The sequence below is a fragment of the Prunus persica genome, chromosome G8, assembly GCF_000346465.2.
Source record: "Prunus persica cultivar Lovell chromosome G8, Prunus_persica_NCBIv2, whole genome shotgun sequence".
NCBI classification, from domain to species: domain Eukaryota; kingdom Viridiplantae; phylum Streptophyta; class Magnoliopsida; order Rosales; family Rosaceae; genus Prunus; species Prunus persica.
The window spans coordinates 477,360-497,886 of record NC_034016.1 but is presented as its reverse complement, the minus strand read 5'-3'; the positions used below and the strand labels follow the sequence as shown (position 1 = coordinate 497,886).

At 35.8% G+C, this 20,527-nt stretch overlaps 2 protein-coding genes across 2 annotated transcripts; one reads left to right on the top strand and one right to left on the bottom strand.

Moving 5' to 3' along the window:
- Positions 58–13,129, top strand: LOC18768218 (SCY1-like protein 2). Its single transcript, XM_007201695.2, has 14 exons — positions 58–852; positions 1,680–1,784; positions 2,126–2,236; positions 2,736–2,918; positions 3,169–3,295; positions 4,323–4,384; positions 4,521–4,607; positions 5,027–5,113; positions 7,133–7,246; positions 8,113–8,241; positions 8,948–9,010; positions 11,215–11,376; positions 11,488–11,606; positions 11,778–13,129. Exons 1-14 carry the CDS (start codon positions 358–360, stop codon positions 12,703–12,705), a joined length of 2,772 nt encoding a protein of 923 aa, XP_007201757.1. The 5' UTR covers positions 58–357; the 3' UTR covers positions 12,706–13,129.
- LOC18768772 (APO protein 4, mitochondrial) lies at positions 14,859–18,470 on the bottom strand. The gene is made up of 4 exons (XM_020569713.1): positions 18,289–18,470; positions 17,486–17,607; positions 16,514–16,814; positions 14,859–16,016 (listed from the first exon to the last, which is right to left on the bottom strand). Exons 3-4 carry the CDS (start codon positions 16,768–16,770, stop codon positions 15,290–15,292), a joined length of 984 nt encoding a protein of 327 aa, XP_020425302.1. The 5' UTR covers positions 16,771–16,814; positions 17,486–17,607; positions 18,289–18,470; the 3' UTR covers positions 14,859–15,289.

The following is a 20,527-nucleotide window of genomic DNA, read 5'->3' as shown; positions in this document are numbered from 1 at the left end:
AAACTGCACACTGCGCACAGATAACTTGTCCAAAACATAAATAAAATAAATAATAAGTAAAATAATCGACAAAAAATTTAAAGGAAGAAAGAAAGAAACTACGCACAGAGAGAGAGAGAGAGAGAGAGAGAGAGAGGTGGAAAGAAAGACCAAAGCAGAGCGATGATCTGAGTCTGAGGAAAGCTCCAATTCCCTCCACTTTCTCCTCTTTCTCCTCCTTCGTCTTCAACCCAGAAACCCTACAATTCCCAATTCCACAGATTACATACACCTATACATTCACAAACACGAACACTGTTTTTTGTTTAATTTCATCCGATTTGTATCAAACACATTGCAATTTCCCCTTCATCCAACATGTCTATCAACATGAAAACCCTAACCCAAGCCCTGGCCAAGACCGCTGCGGTCATCGAGAAGACCGTACAGACCACGGTCCAGGAAGTCGCCGGACCCAAACCTCTCCAGGACTACGAGCTCTTCGATCAGATCGGGTCGGCCGGACCGGGTCTGGTCTGGAAGCTCTACTCGGCCAAGGCTGCTCGTGAGTCCAACCGGGCGCACCAGTACCCCACGGTCTGCGTGTGGGTTTTGGATAAGAAGGCTTTGTCGGAGGCCCGCGTGCGTGCGGGGTTATCCAAGGCGGCGGAAGATGCGTTTTTGGAGATCATTCGGGCCGATGCATCGAGGCTGGTGAGGCTGAGGCACCCCGGGGTTGTGCACGTGGTTCAGGCGTTGGATGAGAACAAGAATGCCATGGCAATGGTCACGGAGCCGTTGTTTGCCTCGGTGGCCAATACGCTTGGGAATGTGGAGAATGTGGCTAAGGTGCCTAAGGAGCTTAAAGGAATGGTAGGTAGCTCTAGTGGGCTTCAATTGTTTTTTGTGAATGTCGGATTTGAGTTTGGATAATGTAATGTATAAATGCATGTTTGGACTATTCTGGGCCTTCTGATTATTGTAAGGTAGTTTAAATCTGTGAAATGCTCGCTAGGATTTAATTTCTTTAATGTGGATCAGTAGATTACCCACTTGAATTCTAATGTAGCTGTGTGGTTTTGAGAATGATACATCTGATTAGTGTTAATAAGATGCCCGTTTCAATTTGAATGGTCCTATACAAAAGAAATTGTAGAACAAGAGTTGTCTGTATGCTGTGAAAACTGCAGCTTCCGCAGAACTGATAACACACCAATAATAGATAAATTTGTTTAATATGCATATTTTAATAGAACTGATTCTCCAACTTGATAAATTTGTTTGCATAGCTTCACATTGATGTTTAATATGCATATACTCTTTTTTGACTGAGAGATCTAAGACCTTATGAGCAACTTCAATACTATTGGGCTTATTATATTGAAATCAGTAAAAGTAAAATTACAAGATGAGGACATGACAAATTTTTACCCAGAACAGAATCATTGTTTGGAAAATATATGTTTGTACTATTATCGATTAATTTGTTGGTGGTGAAATAATTTTGTTTTATAGCTATATTTGCATCTGATTTGTAAATTTTGTGGTGGCTCGATATTTTCCATCTGTCCAAAGGAAGTATGTTGTCGAAAATATTCTTCTATGGAAACTGGACTTTTTTATTTGATTTCCTATCTGTCGTGCACTGTGAGTTGATCCTGTGGTATCATAGCTTGCTCAAAAGGATTTTTGCTTGCCAGGAAATGAGTTTGTTGGAGGTGAAGCATGGTTTGCTCCAGATAGCAGAATCCTTGGACTTTCTCCATAACAATGCGCATCTTATTCATCGGGCTATATCACCCGAGGTAACAATTGTTTGTTTTCACAATATTTAAAATATGTAGAAGTGAAATTTGTCAACATTTGACCTCACTTAGAGATGTTTTCTCTTTGATGTTTTCTCTTCTGTTAATCTGGAGGGTAGAATATTTACAAGACTATATGCTCTTGTTGTCCGTGCTAGTTTGAAGATATATTTACTAAGGAAAAGTCCATATTTTCATTTTATTGCTTGATATTTATTGATCAATTCCCATAATGAATACAATAAATGTTTTTCTGGTTAATTACTTATCGTGCTTGTCCTTCAAGTTTGAGCTCCAAGGCATATTGAATTTCAATTTAATGCGAAATCATATTTCTGCAGAATGTCTTTATTACATCAAGTGGAGCTTGGAAGCTTGGTGGATTTGGTTTTGCAATCTCAACAGATCAGGCCTCAGGCAATATGGCTAATGTTCAGGCATTCCATTATGCTGTGAGTGAAGTCGTTGATAGGATTTTTAAATAAGCTTATTATACATAGAATTCTATTCCCCCTCTACATTTGGTAATCTTGTGAATTCTTGATTTCTGTTCTCCAGCACATTATTAATATACACTTGGCTTGTAGATCTTGATCTCTTATTCATTGTATCATATACGTTTTGCATGTACCCACATTCATGAATCTATGAATGTCTTCATTTTCTTCCTTGTTTCACTTCTATGCAGTTGCTTTTGCAACAACTTTGAATGATCTTTCTTGCACACTGGACTTCTTTACAAATAGTTAAGAGTTTGACCTTTTCTTTTATGAGCCATATGCTGTTTCCTTGTGAAAATGTTGACTCACTTTTTAGGTTTATTTATTTAAGCTTATTATATCAATGGAGAAGATCAATTTATGTGTTATTCAGCAAAAAAGAAGATGAATACATATTTTTCCCATGAGCCATATGTACCTATCATTATTTGATTTGATATGGGTTGCACAGGAGTATGATGGTGAGGACTCTGTACTTCCCCTTCAGCCCTCATTGAATTACACTGCTCCTGAACTTGCTAGGAGCAAAGAATCTTCAACTGGATGTTCTTCTGATATTTTCAGCTTTGGATGTCTTGCCTACCACTTGATTTCACACAAGCCTTTGCTTGACTGCCACAACAATGTCAAGATGGTAATTTTGTTTTGAACTCTTCACTCTTTCATACAAATGTGGGTGTTTTAATTGGTAGTTTTTTTTCATATCCTGAAAACACAAAAATAGCTTGTATGATATGCTTATCTCCTTTAACAAGGATCATCACCAACTTCTGGCTGCTACTTCGCCTTCATTTCATGTGCACTAAAAATTGGTCGTTCAAGTGATTCTCATGCTCGATCTATGATTCTGTATATGTTGTTAATTCTACATTTGTCTTCTGCAGTATATGAATACCTTAAGTTACTTATCTAGTGAAGCCTTTTCCTCTATTCCTCCGGAGTTAGTTCCTGACTTACAAAGGATGCTCTCTACAAATGAGGCTTTCAGGCCAACATCAATGGATTTTACAGGTAAATACATGAACCTTATTGTAATGGAGCTTTTCCATATAGGGAAAACATTCCTCTGCTTCCAAACCAATCGATGTGAAATAGAGAGAAAAATAGAATACACAAGAGATGTTTGAAGAGACAGAGAAGGATAAGTTGAGGCAAAGTATGGCAAAGTCAAGTCTGTATTAATATTCATCAATATGCCAGAAGTCTCAAAAACTATTACTAGAAATGTTATGTATATAGTCATTGCAAAATGATTAAGGACTTAAAAATAATAAACCTGGTAACTAAATTCCCAAATTCGACTGATTAAAAGTAAATAATAATTAATTCTCTTTTTTTAGTTTTAACAGATAGAAGCTAAACAATACTAATCTCATTTATTTATTTATGTCTAAATAAATAAAGATCTCCTTGCGTCACGAACCCCATCTTTCTTTCTCTCTCTCTCTCTCTCAATAATTTTCAGGGTAGTTCATATGCATTGCAACAAGAAATAATATAACGTAAGAGAAGATAAGAAAGAAGATTACTGGAAGATTTAGCAGTGCGGAACATCATTTATTGAGTTGTAGGGAGTTCATCAAGGCCTTACCAATTTTATGCTCTTATTAAACATTTCACCTACAAGTGTAAGTTGCAAATTTATTTGAATTGCCTGCAATGTCTCTTTCCTCTTATTAGCTAAAACAGCAGAAAATGATAAATCCTTAGTGTGCAATGACATGACCGTTTGTAAAAGCCCTAAGGCATTACTGAATCCTCCATCATTATTAAAGGTGAGAGTGCATGAGGAATTCAGGTTGTTCTTTTCGTGATACATGACGATCACCCCCAAATCTTCTTGAATGCTCTTTGTGGAAAGCCAAAATTAATGTAGAATCATGTATAGAATTTGTTTGGTCATGCTTGATTATATTTTGTTGCTATAGTCTCTGCAGTACATTTAGCTGGAATATTAGTGTTTCGTTACATACTAAGTGAACATGGATTGCCATTTGACTCAGGATTGGGTTTGTTTATAATATTATATTTTTTGCAGGTTCTCCATTTTTCCGGGATGACACTAGGTTGCGTGCTCTTCGCTTTCTCGACCACATGCTTGTATGCATTTGCATTTCAGCGTAACCAGTGCATGCTTCTGGGATAAAGTTACCCCTGGAGCAATATATTAAAAGAAAAAAAATATATTGACAGCAATAAAAAATTACTCGGTCATAAATTTTTTATTTACTTGCAGGAAAGAGATAACATGCAGAAGTCTGAATTCCTGAAGGCATTATATGATATGTGGAAAGATTTTGACTCTCGTGTATTGCGCTATAAGGTTTGAGTTCATTCTTGTCCGATCAAGTGATGTGTCATTTATTTATCTCATCTATTTTTACAGTATATATGTTTTGTGTAATTAAACCTGAATGTTTGAAGTACGTTGAATTGTTGATTATGGAAACGAAAATTCAACAAACAAAGATTAATGAAATAAAGACCACATGATGATTTTTGTGTTTGGTTAAAGAAAGAAAGAACTCTTGAGTTACATGTGTCCTATATTATTTAGCTGTACTAGTGGAAAACTAAATGAATTGAAATCGGGGAATCTGGGTATCTGGTTATGCCTATTAGTAATTTGCATTTCACGATTATTGCATTTTCTAGTTTGGCTGATCCCACTGCTGCAGATATTAATTTTTTCAGTGGGACCACTTGAATGATTGAGCATGGTCCGTATTATCTTTTTTCTAGGTACTGCCGCCGCTTTGTGCAGAACTCAGGAATTTGGTTATGCAGCCAATGATTCTGCCCATGGTTCTCACTATTGCAGAGTCTCAGGTACTAATTGCTTCACCTTTGTGATTGGAGATCTGCCATCACCGTTCCTACAACAAAAGCTTTGTGAATTAAATCTTAAGCTATGTAACTGATCAGGCTTGTGAGTTACTCTAAACGAATCCTGTAGTGCTTGTTATGGGGTATTAGATTATATTATAGTTCCAATAAAAAAGATTGTAGCAATGATGGGTGTTAGAGTTTTTATGTTTGGGTTAGTTCAGGCAGTTTAGCAAGTTTTATTTTTGTTGCTGTAATTTGAAAGTGGTCTTCACTATGGGGTTCAATTTCTACAAAGCAGCCATCAGTTAATTTCCCAGGCCAAGTTAGTTTTTTCTTTAGGTTTTTCTGTATGCTAGAGGTTTGGGGACCTGGTTTTTGTCTAGTTATATCTTTGTTTTAGCCTTCTTTTGTGGTCATCTTGACCACTGCTGTATTTTATTGATATATGCAATAAAAATTGTTTCTTTAAAAAAGAAAAAAAGAAAAAAGTGGACTCCTTGTCCATAGTTGTTCACATGTCGTTTTTCAGAATCCCCGGGAATGGGAAGAAAGCCAATGTTTTATGGGGCTGTAGTGTATTGGCTATTCTTTGGGTGGTTTGGTTAGAATGAAACAGATTAATTTTTGAGGATCAAGCAGTTCTCGAAACAGAGGAGTTGTGGGAGAAAGTTAGACTATGTTCTTCACTGTGGACCTCGACTTCTTCAGTCTTTAGAGATGTCCTTTAGGGTTATTTTGCTGGATTGGAAAGCAGCCATTTCCTAGCTATAGGTTGTGTGCGCTACTGGGGTTCTTTTGCTAGTAGCTTAGGGTTTGTTCAGTCTAGTTGCTCTTCTTTGTGGCCAACTTGGCCATCTCTGTATTTTATCTATTGCAATAAAATTTGTTTCCTTTAAAAAAAAAACATGCCGTTTTTCTTAAGAAAATATTAGTGTCTTGTCAAGAAAAAAATGTTGTCAGTTCACTATTTATTTCTCCTAAATGGTTTCCCATTATTCATAGCTCATATTCCAATATTCTCTTCTAACTTCAATCTCAAAAAGTACCATAGAGGTAAGATGGTAATTATAACATGTCATTTAATTTGATACATTTTCCCCATATATATCACTATTTATTTCTCCTAAATTGTTTCCCATTATTCATAGCTCATATTCCAATACTCTTCTAACTTCTCAAAAAGTACCATAGGGGTAAGATGGTAATTATAACATGTCATTTAATTTGATACATTTTCCCCATATATATCACTATTTATTTCTCCTAAATTGTTTCCCATTATTCATAGCTCATATTCCAATACTCTTCTAACTTCTCAAAAAGTACCATAGGGGTAAGATGGTAATTATAACATGTCATTTAATTTGATACATTTTTCCCATATATATCACTATAAGTATAAATCACATGTTGGTCCTATTTGAGACCCCCTTGGTCACTAGGTTAACCCCCTCTCTGTTTTTTGTTCAGGAACTAACAATTTTACCCAATCATTTTATTCCATATTAATATTTTTATTCAATTGGAGAAACAGCCATGGCTACTGGCCATGGTGGACTGTCATGGGGGTAGAGGTGCTGATCCATTTGCAACAGGGGAAGGGCTGGAATGAATTTTACTTTTTTTTTTTTTTTTTTTTTTTTTTTCCAGAGGTAAAATTAAAAAGTTACCAACTAAGGGAGGGCTAACTGAGCAAATGTAGGATTCAAATAATGCCACTCTTAAACATGTGAATTTTTAAATGATCCAGGTAAAGCATTGTGTAATAATTTCATCATTGTTATCACCATCATTTTTGCTGTCATTATTAATTGCCATGACGTTTAATTTTGCAAAAAGTGACACGATAATTAAGATATCAAATCATGAAGTACTGAGCCCAAAGTATTCTAAATACACACTCCTCTAACTATCAAACATACGCACATCTTCAGGTGACTGTGAATGCTTTTTCTTTCATAATCATGGGTTAGTTTTTCAATTGGATTAATGGAGTTGATGCCTTGAAAATTAATGTAGGATAAGAATGACTTTGAGCTATCAACGTTGCCAGCTCTTGTTCCTGTGCTGAGTACCGCTGTGGGTGACACATTATTGCTGCTTTTGAAGCATGCAGAACTCATAATCAACAAGGTAAGTGAAGATGCTCTGTTCTTCATGGTTTAAAATATTAGTTGCATTCTGTAGTTTAATCCTTGTGGTCTTGTTTGTGTACTGTTGCTGTTTGGTGCATGAAAAGGGATGCTGATTCCTAGGCATGAAAAAAGAAAAGGAATCTGAAGTTAGTTAAAATGTTGTCCTAATGGATTTTCTCATACCTTTATCAGTTCTATTTTTTTTTTTTCTCACATTAAGTTTTCATTTTGTTTCCTGTTTATCGTGGGGTTTAGAGGCACAGTTCTCTGCGTAGTACTGTAGTTTTAATTTGGTTATAAGAAGCTGCTATCACAAATGTGCATGTCTTAAATATTATTTTTAAAACTTTGTTCAGTTATGTTTTGCAACTCACTCAATTCCTCTCAACTTAACTCTGCCTTAATCCCAATAGTTTACTGCTTCGAGGTTGGCTATAAGAGTTCTATCCGACACTAATTGGGTTTCACCAGATGAATCTTCGGCCAGTTAACCCTATCCAGAGCTTTTGTTTTTGATTGTCAGAGACAGTGTCTTTCATTCTTGAACCTTAAGACACTGGAAGCCTGTACCATGCGGTATCAAAATGTTTTGACTCTTTTTCAGCTTCTCAACCGTATATTCATTTGCCCTCTTTATCAGAAAGAAAATATGTTCATTAGCTTATTACTCCATGCAGTGGAGGAAGTTCAGAATCAAAGTATATCTCAGATTTATTAATGGATTCATTTCAAGCTTGTTTCTATAGTTAATTGTCGATGAACCTTATGAATATATCTGCTGGGCTCCAATAGACTACTACTTTGTTAGTAGATACTTTTTCCATTATTGAGTTATATTCTTATTTTGTTATGTATGTATTGTAGACTATGCAAGAGCACTTGATATCACATGTCCTGCCCATGATCGTTCGAGCATATGGTGATACTGATGCTCGCATACAGGAGGAGGTTTTGAAAAAGTCTTCTTTCCTTGCTAAGAAACTTGACGCGCAGGTGAGTATCCATTGTCATTCTTTTGGAATGTATATGTATGTGTGTGTGTGTGTGTGTGTGTGTGTATTCTTCCAATTTTTCTTCATCATCAGTGGTTAGACACGTATATGGAGTTGCTTTTGTGATACGATATATTGTCGGAGATAAAGTGTTGTTAACCACTACTTCAAACATAAATCATAACAACACAGGACCAAATAAAAAATTATAGTCTCCTATTTAAAAGGAATATCAGCAGTCTAAATTTAATGTTGAATGCTATTTTTGAAAGAAATGGAACAAATGTTGGTTTATTTGGTTATCCAATCATGAGCTCATGATGTGCTGGCTGAAGTTTGCCATTCTGTTTGAAGTAGATCCTAGCTCTGTGAGCTTAATAATTATGCGTTTGGCATATTATAAGTTACATTTCAGTTGCTTGAGATGTTTTTACAAATTTTTTTTGATTTATTTACCATTAAAGTCTTATACTTCAACAGTGGAGATTTGTACCAAATTAAGTGAGTTTCTGGATTATACCCCTGGCTATTTCGAAGTTCATTTTATTAGATTTTTTTTTCTTTCTTATATACAAAAATGTTTGTAGCACATGGACAACGATAAACAAAACCTATATTATCTGCTTAGAGTTTTAGTATCTTTCTTGTGAATGATCATTTTATTAGAGCTACTAGTATGTATTGTCTTATATTTTCATTCTTTCCAGCTAGTGAAACAAGCTATTCTGCCTCGTATTCATGGCTTAGCTCTCAAAACAACTGTTGCAGCGGTATGTACACTTAATTGATACTTTTTATTTGACTTTACGTTTCTTAGGTTTAATTTTAAGCACATTCTTGTTGTGCATTCACCTTAGATGATATCAATATGTTCTTTCCATTTGTGCATTGGATCTTATAACTGTTGTAACATATTTCTATGAGCATTCTAAGTTAAAAGACGTTTTGGTCCGCTACATTGTGAAATTCACAATGAGAGGTACTCATTGTTGTTATCGTCATCCATTCCTTTGTCCAATGGTGTGGAACTGGCTAATGTATTCTGGTTTTACTTTGTTTTCTTTTCCATGTAATATCTCATATTATGTATATTTTTCTCTAATTTTTTTATTTACTTCTCATGTAAGTTTTTGTCAGCCTCTTGGTGTCTTACCGTCTACTTTTAACTAATCATTCCTTTGAGTGTCATTCCCTGTCTTCTCCTATTATGTTTCATTTGATTGTGCTTTAATATGTATCACTCTATCCCATAAAGAGTAGTTGACCTAATCGTAGTTATTTGGACCTTTAAATTTTATATATATATATTATAAATGCACTCTTTTATCACCTAGTGTACCACGAGCTTGTCTGAATTTTGTGCATCCTGTGCTAGTTGTTATCGTGTGCACATATATTTCCCTGTTATTTTGCATTACTGATTCTTAATGCAGGAAATGACTTGATTCAATGGGTTATTACCTCCTAACTTGTCAGAAGTATAATTCTTTTGTTTGTTGAATTTGCACCCCCCACATACTGTTTCTTTAATCCCACTAATTCTTAAACCTTTTGATTGTAATCGGTTTGTCCATGTTTCTACTTTTGAGGAAGTTGACTCACTGCCATTCATTAATTAGCATACATCATGAAATGACTTTGTGCATATCCTTATTATTTCATTGAAAACTTCTAAGCAGGGTTTAGTGCTGAACTCGTGATGCTTAGTGTAATCCTACTTTTATCTGATTAATGAGAACTCAATTTCTTTGTAGGGCCCACCATAGTATATCTTTTGCTACTCCGTCATCAGCTTTTGTGATTTATTTACTTATGCCATTCTCCATTGAGTGTTTAGTAAGTAGATGCTGGATTGTCTCCATAGAGGGTCTATTTGGCATAAATCCAAATTGGTTATCAGGCAGTGTTTGATCTTCCATTATATTTTGTTTTTCCACTTTCCCATATTTCATAGCGTGATTCATCAATTCCTTGAGGAGTTTACAGCTCCGCATCCCATTTATTTTTATATATTGGTATTGTAGTGCTCTTCCTCCACTCATTTGCAGCGTATCTTCAATTTAAATTTTATTTGATAGTTTTGTTAGCCACTCAGCTCCTACATTTTCATAGTCTTCGACACCTCTATAGGTATTTTTAAAATATGTTTCCCCCATCTTTGTAAATAACTCCACCAAACTCTTTAGTGTTAATTGGAGTTTCATTCTATTATTTGGTTCATAGTTTCCAATTAATAATACGTCATTTAATAATCCTTGAAAATACTTTTCTCATACATCGAAATGTATTACCTATTAATTTTTTATTTATCTAAACTGTCTTTATCTGTGAAGTATGTTTTTTAAGCACTATCTATATCTGGTTCTTTGTCCATCCTATTTGTATTTTGTTTTCAGTCTACTTTTATTAATAAAGTATGTTCCTTACACATTTAACTTGGTCCACTTTTCCATGTGAAACCTTTCTTTTTCTTTTGCTAAATTTGTAAATTTCTGTCATTCCCCCTCTGTTTCGATCACTGTAAAGACGGATTTCTCATTTTATTTTTAACCAATATAGACATCTTTATACTCCAAAACTGATCATTAAGCTTATTTGTGGGAGTCACCCTGCGATTTCTCGTGACGAATCTTCTGTCCGAGTTTGGTTATTCAAATATCCTTTGGTTTATTTGTGTATTTTGAAACCATATTATTCCTTCGGACAATGGAATGCTGTTGACACTAAATTCAGAAAATCTAAAGGTGCCTTTAGTTTTTGTGGATCTAAGGTCAATGGAATGACAGTTCAAGACAAATGAAGTAGAAATATGTTACCGCTATTTCTTTAGTACTGGATTCAACTATAGCTCTTAATTCAATGACATGTTACGCTTGCCAAAAAATAAATATGTTACCACTGTTTCATTTAATTTTTGTGGCTTAACCTTAATGTAAGAATTGAATATGAACTTCAAATGTGCTTCTTTTGGCAGGTGAGAGTCAATGCTTTGCTTTGTCTAGGAGATTTGGTTCCTACACTTGATAAGCATGCTATTTTGGATATTTTGCAAACAATTCAGCGTTGTACAGCAGTTGATCGTTCTGCTCCTACCCTTATGTGTACCCTTGGGGTGTCAAACTCAATTCTTAAGAAGGTAATAGTTTCCAATAATGAAACTGGCTTTGGAGTTGCTTTATTTGTCTCGCTTATATTGTTATGTATTATTTCAAGTTACAACTCATTGTCCTTACTTCATGATTTTCAGCATGGGGCGGAATTTGTTGCAGAGCATGTCCTCCCACTACTCACACCTCTTCTTACTGCCCCGCAATTAAATGTTCAGCAGTTTGCCAAATATATGCTCTTTGTCAAAGATATTCTGAGGTATTAATTTAACATGTCGAGCTTTACTCTATTGTATTGGGGGGATTTGCAATGTCTGCGTGTGCTTACATACATGCTAATCGGTTTCAGCATTATGTATTTGGTTTTTTGCTTCTTTTAGTTTTCTGATATTAAGTGGTATTCTCTTTTTGTGTAATGGTTTTGTGGCAGGAAGATAGAGGAAAAACGGGGAGTTACTGTGACGGATTCTGGAATCCCAGAGGGAAAACCATCTGCATCTGCCAATGGGCTCCAGTCCCAAGTCCCAAGCAAAATAAGCGGAACTGTCGCCACTGCTGCAAACGGCAGTCCAGGATGGGATGAAGATTGGGGCCCCATTAGAAAGCAGCCTCCCAATTCCCTCCAAAATTCTACAAATAGCATTACCTCAACTTATCCCATTCAGGGTATTGAACCAATTCAAGTAACTTCTTCGCGAACTGCAGTTTCTAGTCAGCAAACACCCGTGTCATGCCCCCCAGTTGATATAGAGTGGCCTCCTCGGGCGTCCTCTGGAGTTACTCCTCTTGGTGATGCTGAGAAGCGATCAAATGCTAGAGCATCATCCAGTTCCAGTTTTGATGACATAGATCCTTTCGCCAACTGGCCCCCACGGCCTAGTGGCTCAGTACGTGGAACTGGCCCTTCCAACAATGGTGCAATAGAATCTCCCAGGAACAAATATGGTCCCAATTCATTATCAAGTACATCAAACAGTATGAACCTCTACAGCAACGACAATGACAGTTGGGCCTTTGGCACCCAAAGTTCTGTTGAGCAAATAGGACTGAATCAAGGCAACGCAACTTTGAATACTGGTAGTTTGGGTAGCTCAGGTTTTAACCCCCAGAGTTCTATTGGGTTTTTGAAACAGACTCAGTCCATTTCAGCTTCAAGTGCTTACACAGATAAAAAGTCAGCTGATTTGGGATCCATATTTGCTTCTGGCAACAATGCGCAGACAGCACCTAGACTTGCTCCTCCCCCTTCAACTGCTGTAGGTCGAGGAAGAGGTAGAGGGAAGGGTGCTAGTTCAGTGTCTCGGTCCAGCCATGCCAAATCAGCATCTGAACAGCCACCCCTTTTAGATCTGCTATAAGCTTATAATACAATGTTTGTATCTTCATTAACGTAGGATAAAAAAAGCAGCACAACAAAAATTTGTGAGTGGCCCATGTAGAGTATCCCTGCCATGCTGTGTGGAGAGACTGGTTTTGTAAATGATTTTGGGATACTACGTCATATTTCTAGCGTGGCCGACAGGAGCAGCTCTCGGGGATGGCAAGGTTTGTTATGTATTTGATCTATTGTGCTTTGTTTGTATTTTGTTGCGATTTGGCACCAAATTTTGCTTTGTAATTTGAAAGCCTTTTTTGTTTAATTCTTCTGGATGGTATATTCTTCGTTACAGGCCCAGCTTCAGTGACGGGGCTGGAAATCAATAAAAGAGATTAAGGTTGTAAATGCTATTGGAAGGAATCTCTACCAGACAATATTTTTAACGTCATTTGATTTATTTTTACACAACCGATGTTTGGAGGAGACTAAATGCTCTAAACCCCTTTTAACTACAAGCCCCTTGCGATGCATTGCAACGCTCATGAATAAGTGGATGGTAATAATTGGAAAAACTTAAATAAATAATTCCCCCATTTCTTATGATTGACCTAATATGCTTGCAAAGTTTTCCATTTATTATAAAAATAGTGATTGTGTCCTTTGTTTTTGAAAAACAAAAATGGTTTTAGGAGTATGATCTAAGGCACATTTATCATGCGCAATCAACTTCTTGAGAAGATGGTGGTCGAGATGTATTTGAACATGTCCACAGTGGCGATTGGCTTTTCAAGATGAGTTTTTTATGGCTGCTAACCACTTCTTCCTTTCTATTGCAACTACCTCTTCAAAAAGTAATCCTAAAGCATAGCATAACATGTCATGCATTAACCAATCAATAATATTATCAAATGAATTAATTACCAAAAAAAAATGACTATGAAAGTAGTTGGATAGCGGCATCCAAGGGCTGAATGGCTGAAGGGCGTCATTAGCGCCTCCACTTTTCAATGATGAAACACGGAAATGGAATATGGGGAGGAATTTCAATAAAGTGGGCGTTATTTTTGCACTCTTTTTGGTTTTGGTTATGGCTTTCCCTTTCCTGCCTAATTAATTACACATGACCAAAATCAGGGACTTGCTTTCTCCATTGACGAGGCTTTTGTATTCAATGGTCGGGACCATCAACAAGCACTGTGCAAGAGCTTGTGACTCGGATTTTTATTACTTGCATAGTGAGTTTATGCAGAACACGAAGTTGTTGTGAGTTTTTGATACATTCGGCATCATCGATGAGGTGCATCAATCTCAGGTTTCTATCGCAAATGGTCTTTTAATTTTATAAAAGTTTTCATTTTTCAAATCAATCAACGTAGTCCTTAATTTTTGATATACATATCTTTTTTTTGTGTTACAATTAATGTTATTTCTTGACAATATTTGAAGGGATAGTTTTCACCAAAATATAGCTTATCTGCCCAATAGACAATAAACATTGGGTTTTTTTTCTTCTTCTCAACAATGTTATATACTCTCTATTTACGATTTCACATTGGAGTTTTATTAAGGAGAACAAATGACAAATTCTTTATAATTTAAATTATATAAAAAAAAAACAAATGGCCTTATTGAATACAAGACGTGAGATTATTTTGTCTTAGTATATTGTATACAAATATAGTAAGAGTAGCATTTATGTCGCATGATCAAACCAAAGATTTTAGGGAGACTTTGGAAAAACCCAAAAGAGAGATTTTTTAAAAGAAGCCAAAATAAGTGGTTTCAGTAAGGAGTGAAGTATTGTCCAATCTGGACAATATCTCCACGGCCATTGACCAGAAGAAAGAGGCTCCAATGCATGCCGTTCTTGATAGTTATTCTTAAGAATTTAATCATAATTAATGTTGGTAAAGTGGTAGTTAGGACAGGAATATACACCAGTAATCCATATTTGTATGCTCAATGAACCAACTGCGGGAAGGTTTACCATCCCAAAATAAGGAAACTAAAAAGGCTCACATCAAAAGGAACATGCTGAGTGAATTGTGGGTCAAGGTAACCCACTTAAAAGAACCCTAAATATTATTATTTTTTCAACAAAAACAAATGATTATTTTCCCTATTATATCTATTCGACTCCTATTACCAAATTTTGATATTATCATGACACATGCAGCATAATCGAGCATTTGATTCTGTTAGGGATTTCAATTATTTATCATGTTGTATTAACCATATATAATATCAGTCAGTAATAAGTAGAGAAAATATCAACTTAATTTCCTATGAGTCTAACCCCCGTTCTTGCTTTCACTCTTTCCACTGTGTATCTTGTTTCTGTGTCCATAAAAGCAGAGCTACCCATTTTCTCAGCTCTTTCATGCTCCAAGTGAAGGGGGCAAAACGTGCCATTTCATTGTGGGGCCCATCTTGGGTTCCCTCGTCATTCATCTGATGGTTACAATGTGTCTCAAGAACCAAGATCAGATGATAAGGGAGCTTCTGTGGGGCTTCAATTTCCCGCTATAGATCATCAAACATCATAGTTAAACAATTCAACGCACATCTGTGGTCCTAGGGAGCTTCTACTGGGCTTCAATTTCCCACCTTGGAGTTAACTCCGTTCACATTTGATCTTTCGGATGGTACAAACTTTGATTTCCAAGTGTGGCTACGCCCTGCAGTTTCATCAAACAGTGATACTTCAAAGGTGCAACGGCACCAGCCTGTGTGCATAGTTCTACTACTGCTGGAGCATGCCCATAAAAGCCCCTCCCTTCGTTCAAAAGCACTTGAGGATCCTGAAGCCGCCGCCGCCATACAATCTTTGGAGGCATAAGATCATCTACATTTGCCTTTCTCCAAAAGTGGGTTCCCTGCCAACTAAGCCTAGCCTTATGCCCAGATGGCCCTATATGAACTTCTGAACAATGGTTACATACTTTTGCTGGATAAACCGTCAACAACTTCTCCACACCATTTCTGAGAATTTCCCATGCCCTCAAAGTTCCACTGGCAATCATAAGAAGTTCATCAGATGGCAACGACTCAGCTCCATCAACACTAAAACAATCACTTTCCGGGTTCCAATTTGAATACTGATTTTCATCATTTGCCCCTGCTTGCCAGCATAGCTCGACAACGGCAGGAACACGTTCAAAGTCAAACCTCTGATGGTGCTTAATAACATCCTTGAACATGTGCTTCAGGTGAAATGCCTCTACTGGAGCAAGCACATCATTTAAACCACCAGTTATCCATTCATGAACGCGATTCTTGTCACGATGTTTGAAACCACAACAAGTCTGAATTAAGTGGCCTTTCTCGCCTATGTATACTTCTGGACAGAACCTGTAAAAGTAGGATATGGATGAAAAACGTTGGCCTTTCTTTTGAGTCACAGAAACTGTCCAGCAGATCAGGAGGGAGAATGGAGATCAATTAGATTAACTCTAATTTGGAAAACATAGCTAGTGCAGCTTTCAAAAATAGCACTTAGGGAGCTCAGGAACATGTAGATATAGTGGTCTAATTTTTCCGAGATGAAATACAGAACATAAACTCTGAATTTTCCGTGAAAATAATTTCAGAAGACAGATCCAATAAAATTTGTATTAAAAAAGGGCTTAAGTATGTATTCCACTATTGATAGCTACAAAGTGACTCAATTATCCTAGATTTCATGGAATTTTCCTCATAACACAAGCCTAGAATTGAAAAAGAAACACACAGATCAAAGTCGATATTATTTCATGAAACATCTAATAGAAAAGTGAGGATTTCAATGCCAAATAGTTCAAGAATTAAAAGTAACATAAAAAATTAAAAATGGCAGATGAGGGATTTACTTGCAGGCCATAACTGGCAACACTTTGAGGAGAGTAGAGACACCTTGCATAATGAGCCTCCGGGAATTAAGGACCTCCTGGGCCACTGGAATCATGCCCAGTACTGGGTAATCCTTAGCCCGGTCTTGGATTCTCTTCTGAATCATAGGCTTTAGCTTCCTTAAGTCCATCTTATTTGAGCTAAAATACCTTGAAAAGGTGTACATAAGTTTGCCATTGAAATTGGAACTCTCGCACAATTTCTTCCTCAGTGCCATAATTTCCTTTCGTGCCAAAACTTTTCAACCATATAAAATCACATCTGCTCCACAAAGGGTAGACAAAAGCCAATGAGCCAAATGCAGAAAACACCACAACAAGTCATCCAAATCAAGTACTAACATATTCAGAGATGCTTTGGAACCAAACCCCTAATTCATATTTGGATGGTATAATGTGCAACACGTTACTAGCTTAGCACAGCAGTACAGAAAACAGACACAATAATTACCAAAGTAGAACTTTTTAATCGATTCAAAACCACAGCTTCCATATAAAACCATCTTACTTTAGTTCTATACACAAAAATGCTCTTTAACTTTCCACTCATTATCATGAAAATGAAAACCACCATGACCCAATTATGCATAGAAAGATTATACAAAATCCTCATAAACTTTAGGGAGCGTTTGTTATGCACTGGATTGGACAGGACTAAATTCAAGGACTGGATTATATTTCTAAACCATAAAAATAATTATTTTAAACATTAAATATATATTTTTTGTTCTTAAATATGTATTATAAAAAATTACAAACTAATATATAAATCCAAAACTAATTTAACTATTATCAACATCTTCAACCAATATAAAGTCAAAAGTCATCAAATACCAATAACATACGACATATTTAAGATAATGAAAGTGCAGATACACATGAAAGGTAGACTAGAAAAAGCAATATTCTTAAGCATATATCTAACTGAAGTACCTCACTCAATGTTTCATTTAGGCACTTGTGCTTCCCACGACCAAGAGCTGCCTCCTCCTCACTTTGCTGCAATTCTCAATTTCAATCTTGAAGGAATTTTAACAAATGAGAACTGCTGCAAGCTAAATAAATGCAAACAAATAAAAAATTAGATTTAAAAATATATAAACACTAGACCCAGTTGACCAAAAAATACATATTTATCCTTTAATACAACCAACAAAGTTTGACAGAACACATCACCAAAAAATAATTAACAAATTTCTAACAGCAACAAAATAGTAGTTGGCTTTGTCACACAAATGCAGCAAATTTTTAACACAACAGATTGAAAGAAAGATAGGTCTAACAAGATAACTGTTAATTCTCCCAAATATCTTGTTTGGGATTATTCCTTGCAGCTTCTGCACAAAGCTAAATGAACACACTCCAAAACATTGTCACAAATGAAATGACATACACTTGTTAGATTGCACTTCAACCAATTAACCCAACCCAAACACTGAACCAAACACCAATACAGCAAATCACTCATATTGATGTTTAGGTTCAATAGCTATTGTCTAAGATTAGAAACTGTCAATTCAATTACTTCCTGCTCAATCTCCAATAATGTTCTCCCAAACAAACCCACATATAGTAAACCCCAAAATTTCTATCCCATCGTGTTCATGCACACATAAAAAAATTCGAACCAAGAAAAAACAGAAATTGGTTAGATTTGGCTTAGATTCGAACCAAAAAAATTTCCATCCTTCGTCTGAAATCTGAAAAACTAACGAAGTTGAAGACGAAGAACCTACTTAGATTTGGCTTCCAGCCAGATAGGTTGAAGCTGAAGAAGAAGACGATGACGTTGAAGCTAAACCCTCTTGATCGAAGACGAAGGAGACGACGAGGACAGACGTTGAGCTCGCTCGCGCGTTTTCTTCCCCAGTGTTTTCAAGTTTTTGGGCTTTGCTTAATTAAGCCCTTCATTTTAAGTGGGCGAAAATATGCCCAGTTAATGAGCTACGAATCCTACTAGTCCAAGTCTTAATTAAGACATTGTTTGGCCCAAGACAGGATTAGGGGCTTCCTGCCTTTAAATTACAAGGGACAAAAAGGGAAACCCATTTTCTCAAGTTGATCAAATAACGAACTTTATACGTTCATAATTCATACAAATCAAAGAAAATGAGAAAGGCATTAGATTTAAGTATGCAATCAATCAAACATAACCAAGAAAATAAACAGCATATCCCAAAAAACAGTAACAAACACAAACGAATAAGTACCTCAATGCAAAGACTGTGAATCCGAACAAACGATGTGAAATATGAAGATTGGGCGAGAATGTGGAAAATTAGGAAAAGGTTTTGGCTTGTCCAATTCTCAAATTTTAAACATTTTGCTTGTTTTGTTATGTATTTTACTAGGTCTGCAAGTAACTCGAACTCGTGCCATTATGAAATGTGCACATATGGTGGAATTTGTTGGGAAATACCAAAATGAGAGCAGGTCTTATGCATCTTTGATTCTTTATATTAACCATTAGCCCAGATCGAAATCGCATTCCATAACATAGCATGGCAAATGTTATAGCCTTACAGAAACCAGAAAACAGTAAATTATTGAGCAAGCAAAACAAGCAAAGTCCTAGTTTCAGTTTGTTACAACTTTATCAATCTTGTAGGAACAAAATTTGCTCCTAAGCTCTCCACCAAATCTTCTATGAACTAAATAAAATACAAGAACTAAGAAGTGTAACTTAGAGGTGCACAGACGGCTGCGGCCGCCTACTAGAAATCTTAAATTTGAAGCATTTGTCTAGTTTTCTTTGAAATTGATTTGAAGTACTAAAGATGAAGCTTGTTAATTGTTTTTAGGATGAAAAATATAGTAGTTAACCACAATGCAATGCATGAAAAGACGTAAAACATTCATTTCTCCAAATTTAATAATTTTATACACTCAAAACTTTTGAACGAAGAAATGTTCAAAAGCTTCAAATTGCAACAAGAATTATTTTATTTTATTTTATAAAAAAAAAACCCTCCATTTAGGGGCTTAGGGGGGAGTATCTTATCTGATCGTTATTAGCTTTTCCTCCAATCAAGAGCCAGCTATCGTAAAAGCCTTTACTCATGCCTCAAGCGTTTGATATTGGAATAATTTGGTTGTGACTTAGTAAATCAATTGGTACAATTAATAATCAGAACTATATTAAAATAAGATGTCCAAGTTTTGAACTTTTAAGGATTCAATTATACTCTTTAAATGCATGACTAATCTAATCAAGAAACATTAATCACCCAAGATCATTGGATGCACTGCAACTTTTTATTTTGTTTTTATTTTTATTCAACTGAAGTTCAAAGAGGAGACTATGTTTTCTAAACCACTTCAACTACAAACTCTTTGCAATACATTGCAACACTGATGAATCAGTGAATGATAATAATTAGAAAGGCTTCAAATAATCCCCTCATTTCTTATGATAGACCTAATATGCTTCTACATGTAGGATTTGGAGTTCATGTATGAGTTCGCATTTCAATATTTAGATATGAAGATTGGGATTTGGGCATGAATTCGCAATTTAAGGCTCATGTTCAAGGTTCAAGTTTAGAGTTTAGGATTTGCGATTCAAAAATAAAAGCTAAAACAATGCCGACAAAAAGAAAGCCAACCGTCACTAATCTTCCTCTGAGACATGACATAGAGAGCACTACCTAGTTACTTTGGAATTTCAATGTACCAATGAGTAGTGAATCTACCATGACCATAGATAGTAAATCACATTCTATTCTAAAAAGTTTGCCATTTTTATTATTATAAAAATATTGATTGTATTCTATGTTTTTAAAAGAAAAAAATTGTTTTACGAGTATGATCTAAGGCACACTTCTCCTTACCTGAGCCCCTTCAATTTTATGTTCAGTCAACTTCATGAAAAGATGGTGGTGGAGATTTATTTGAACATGTCCACAATGGTTATTGGCTTTTCCAGTTGAGTGAAAGAACAAGTAAAGTTTTTGATGGCTATATACTATCCACTTC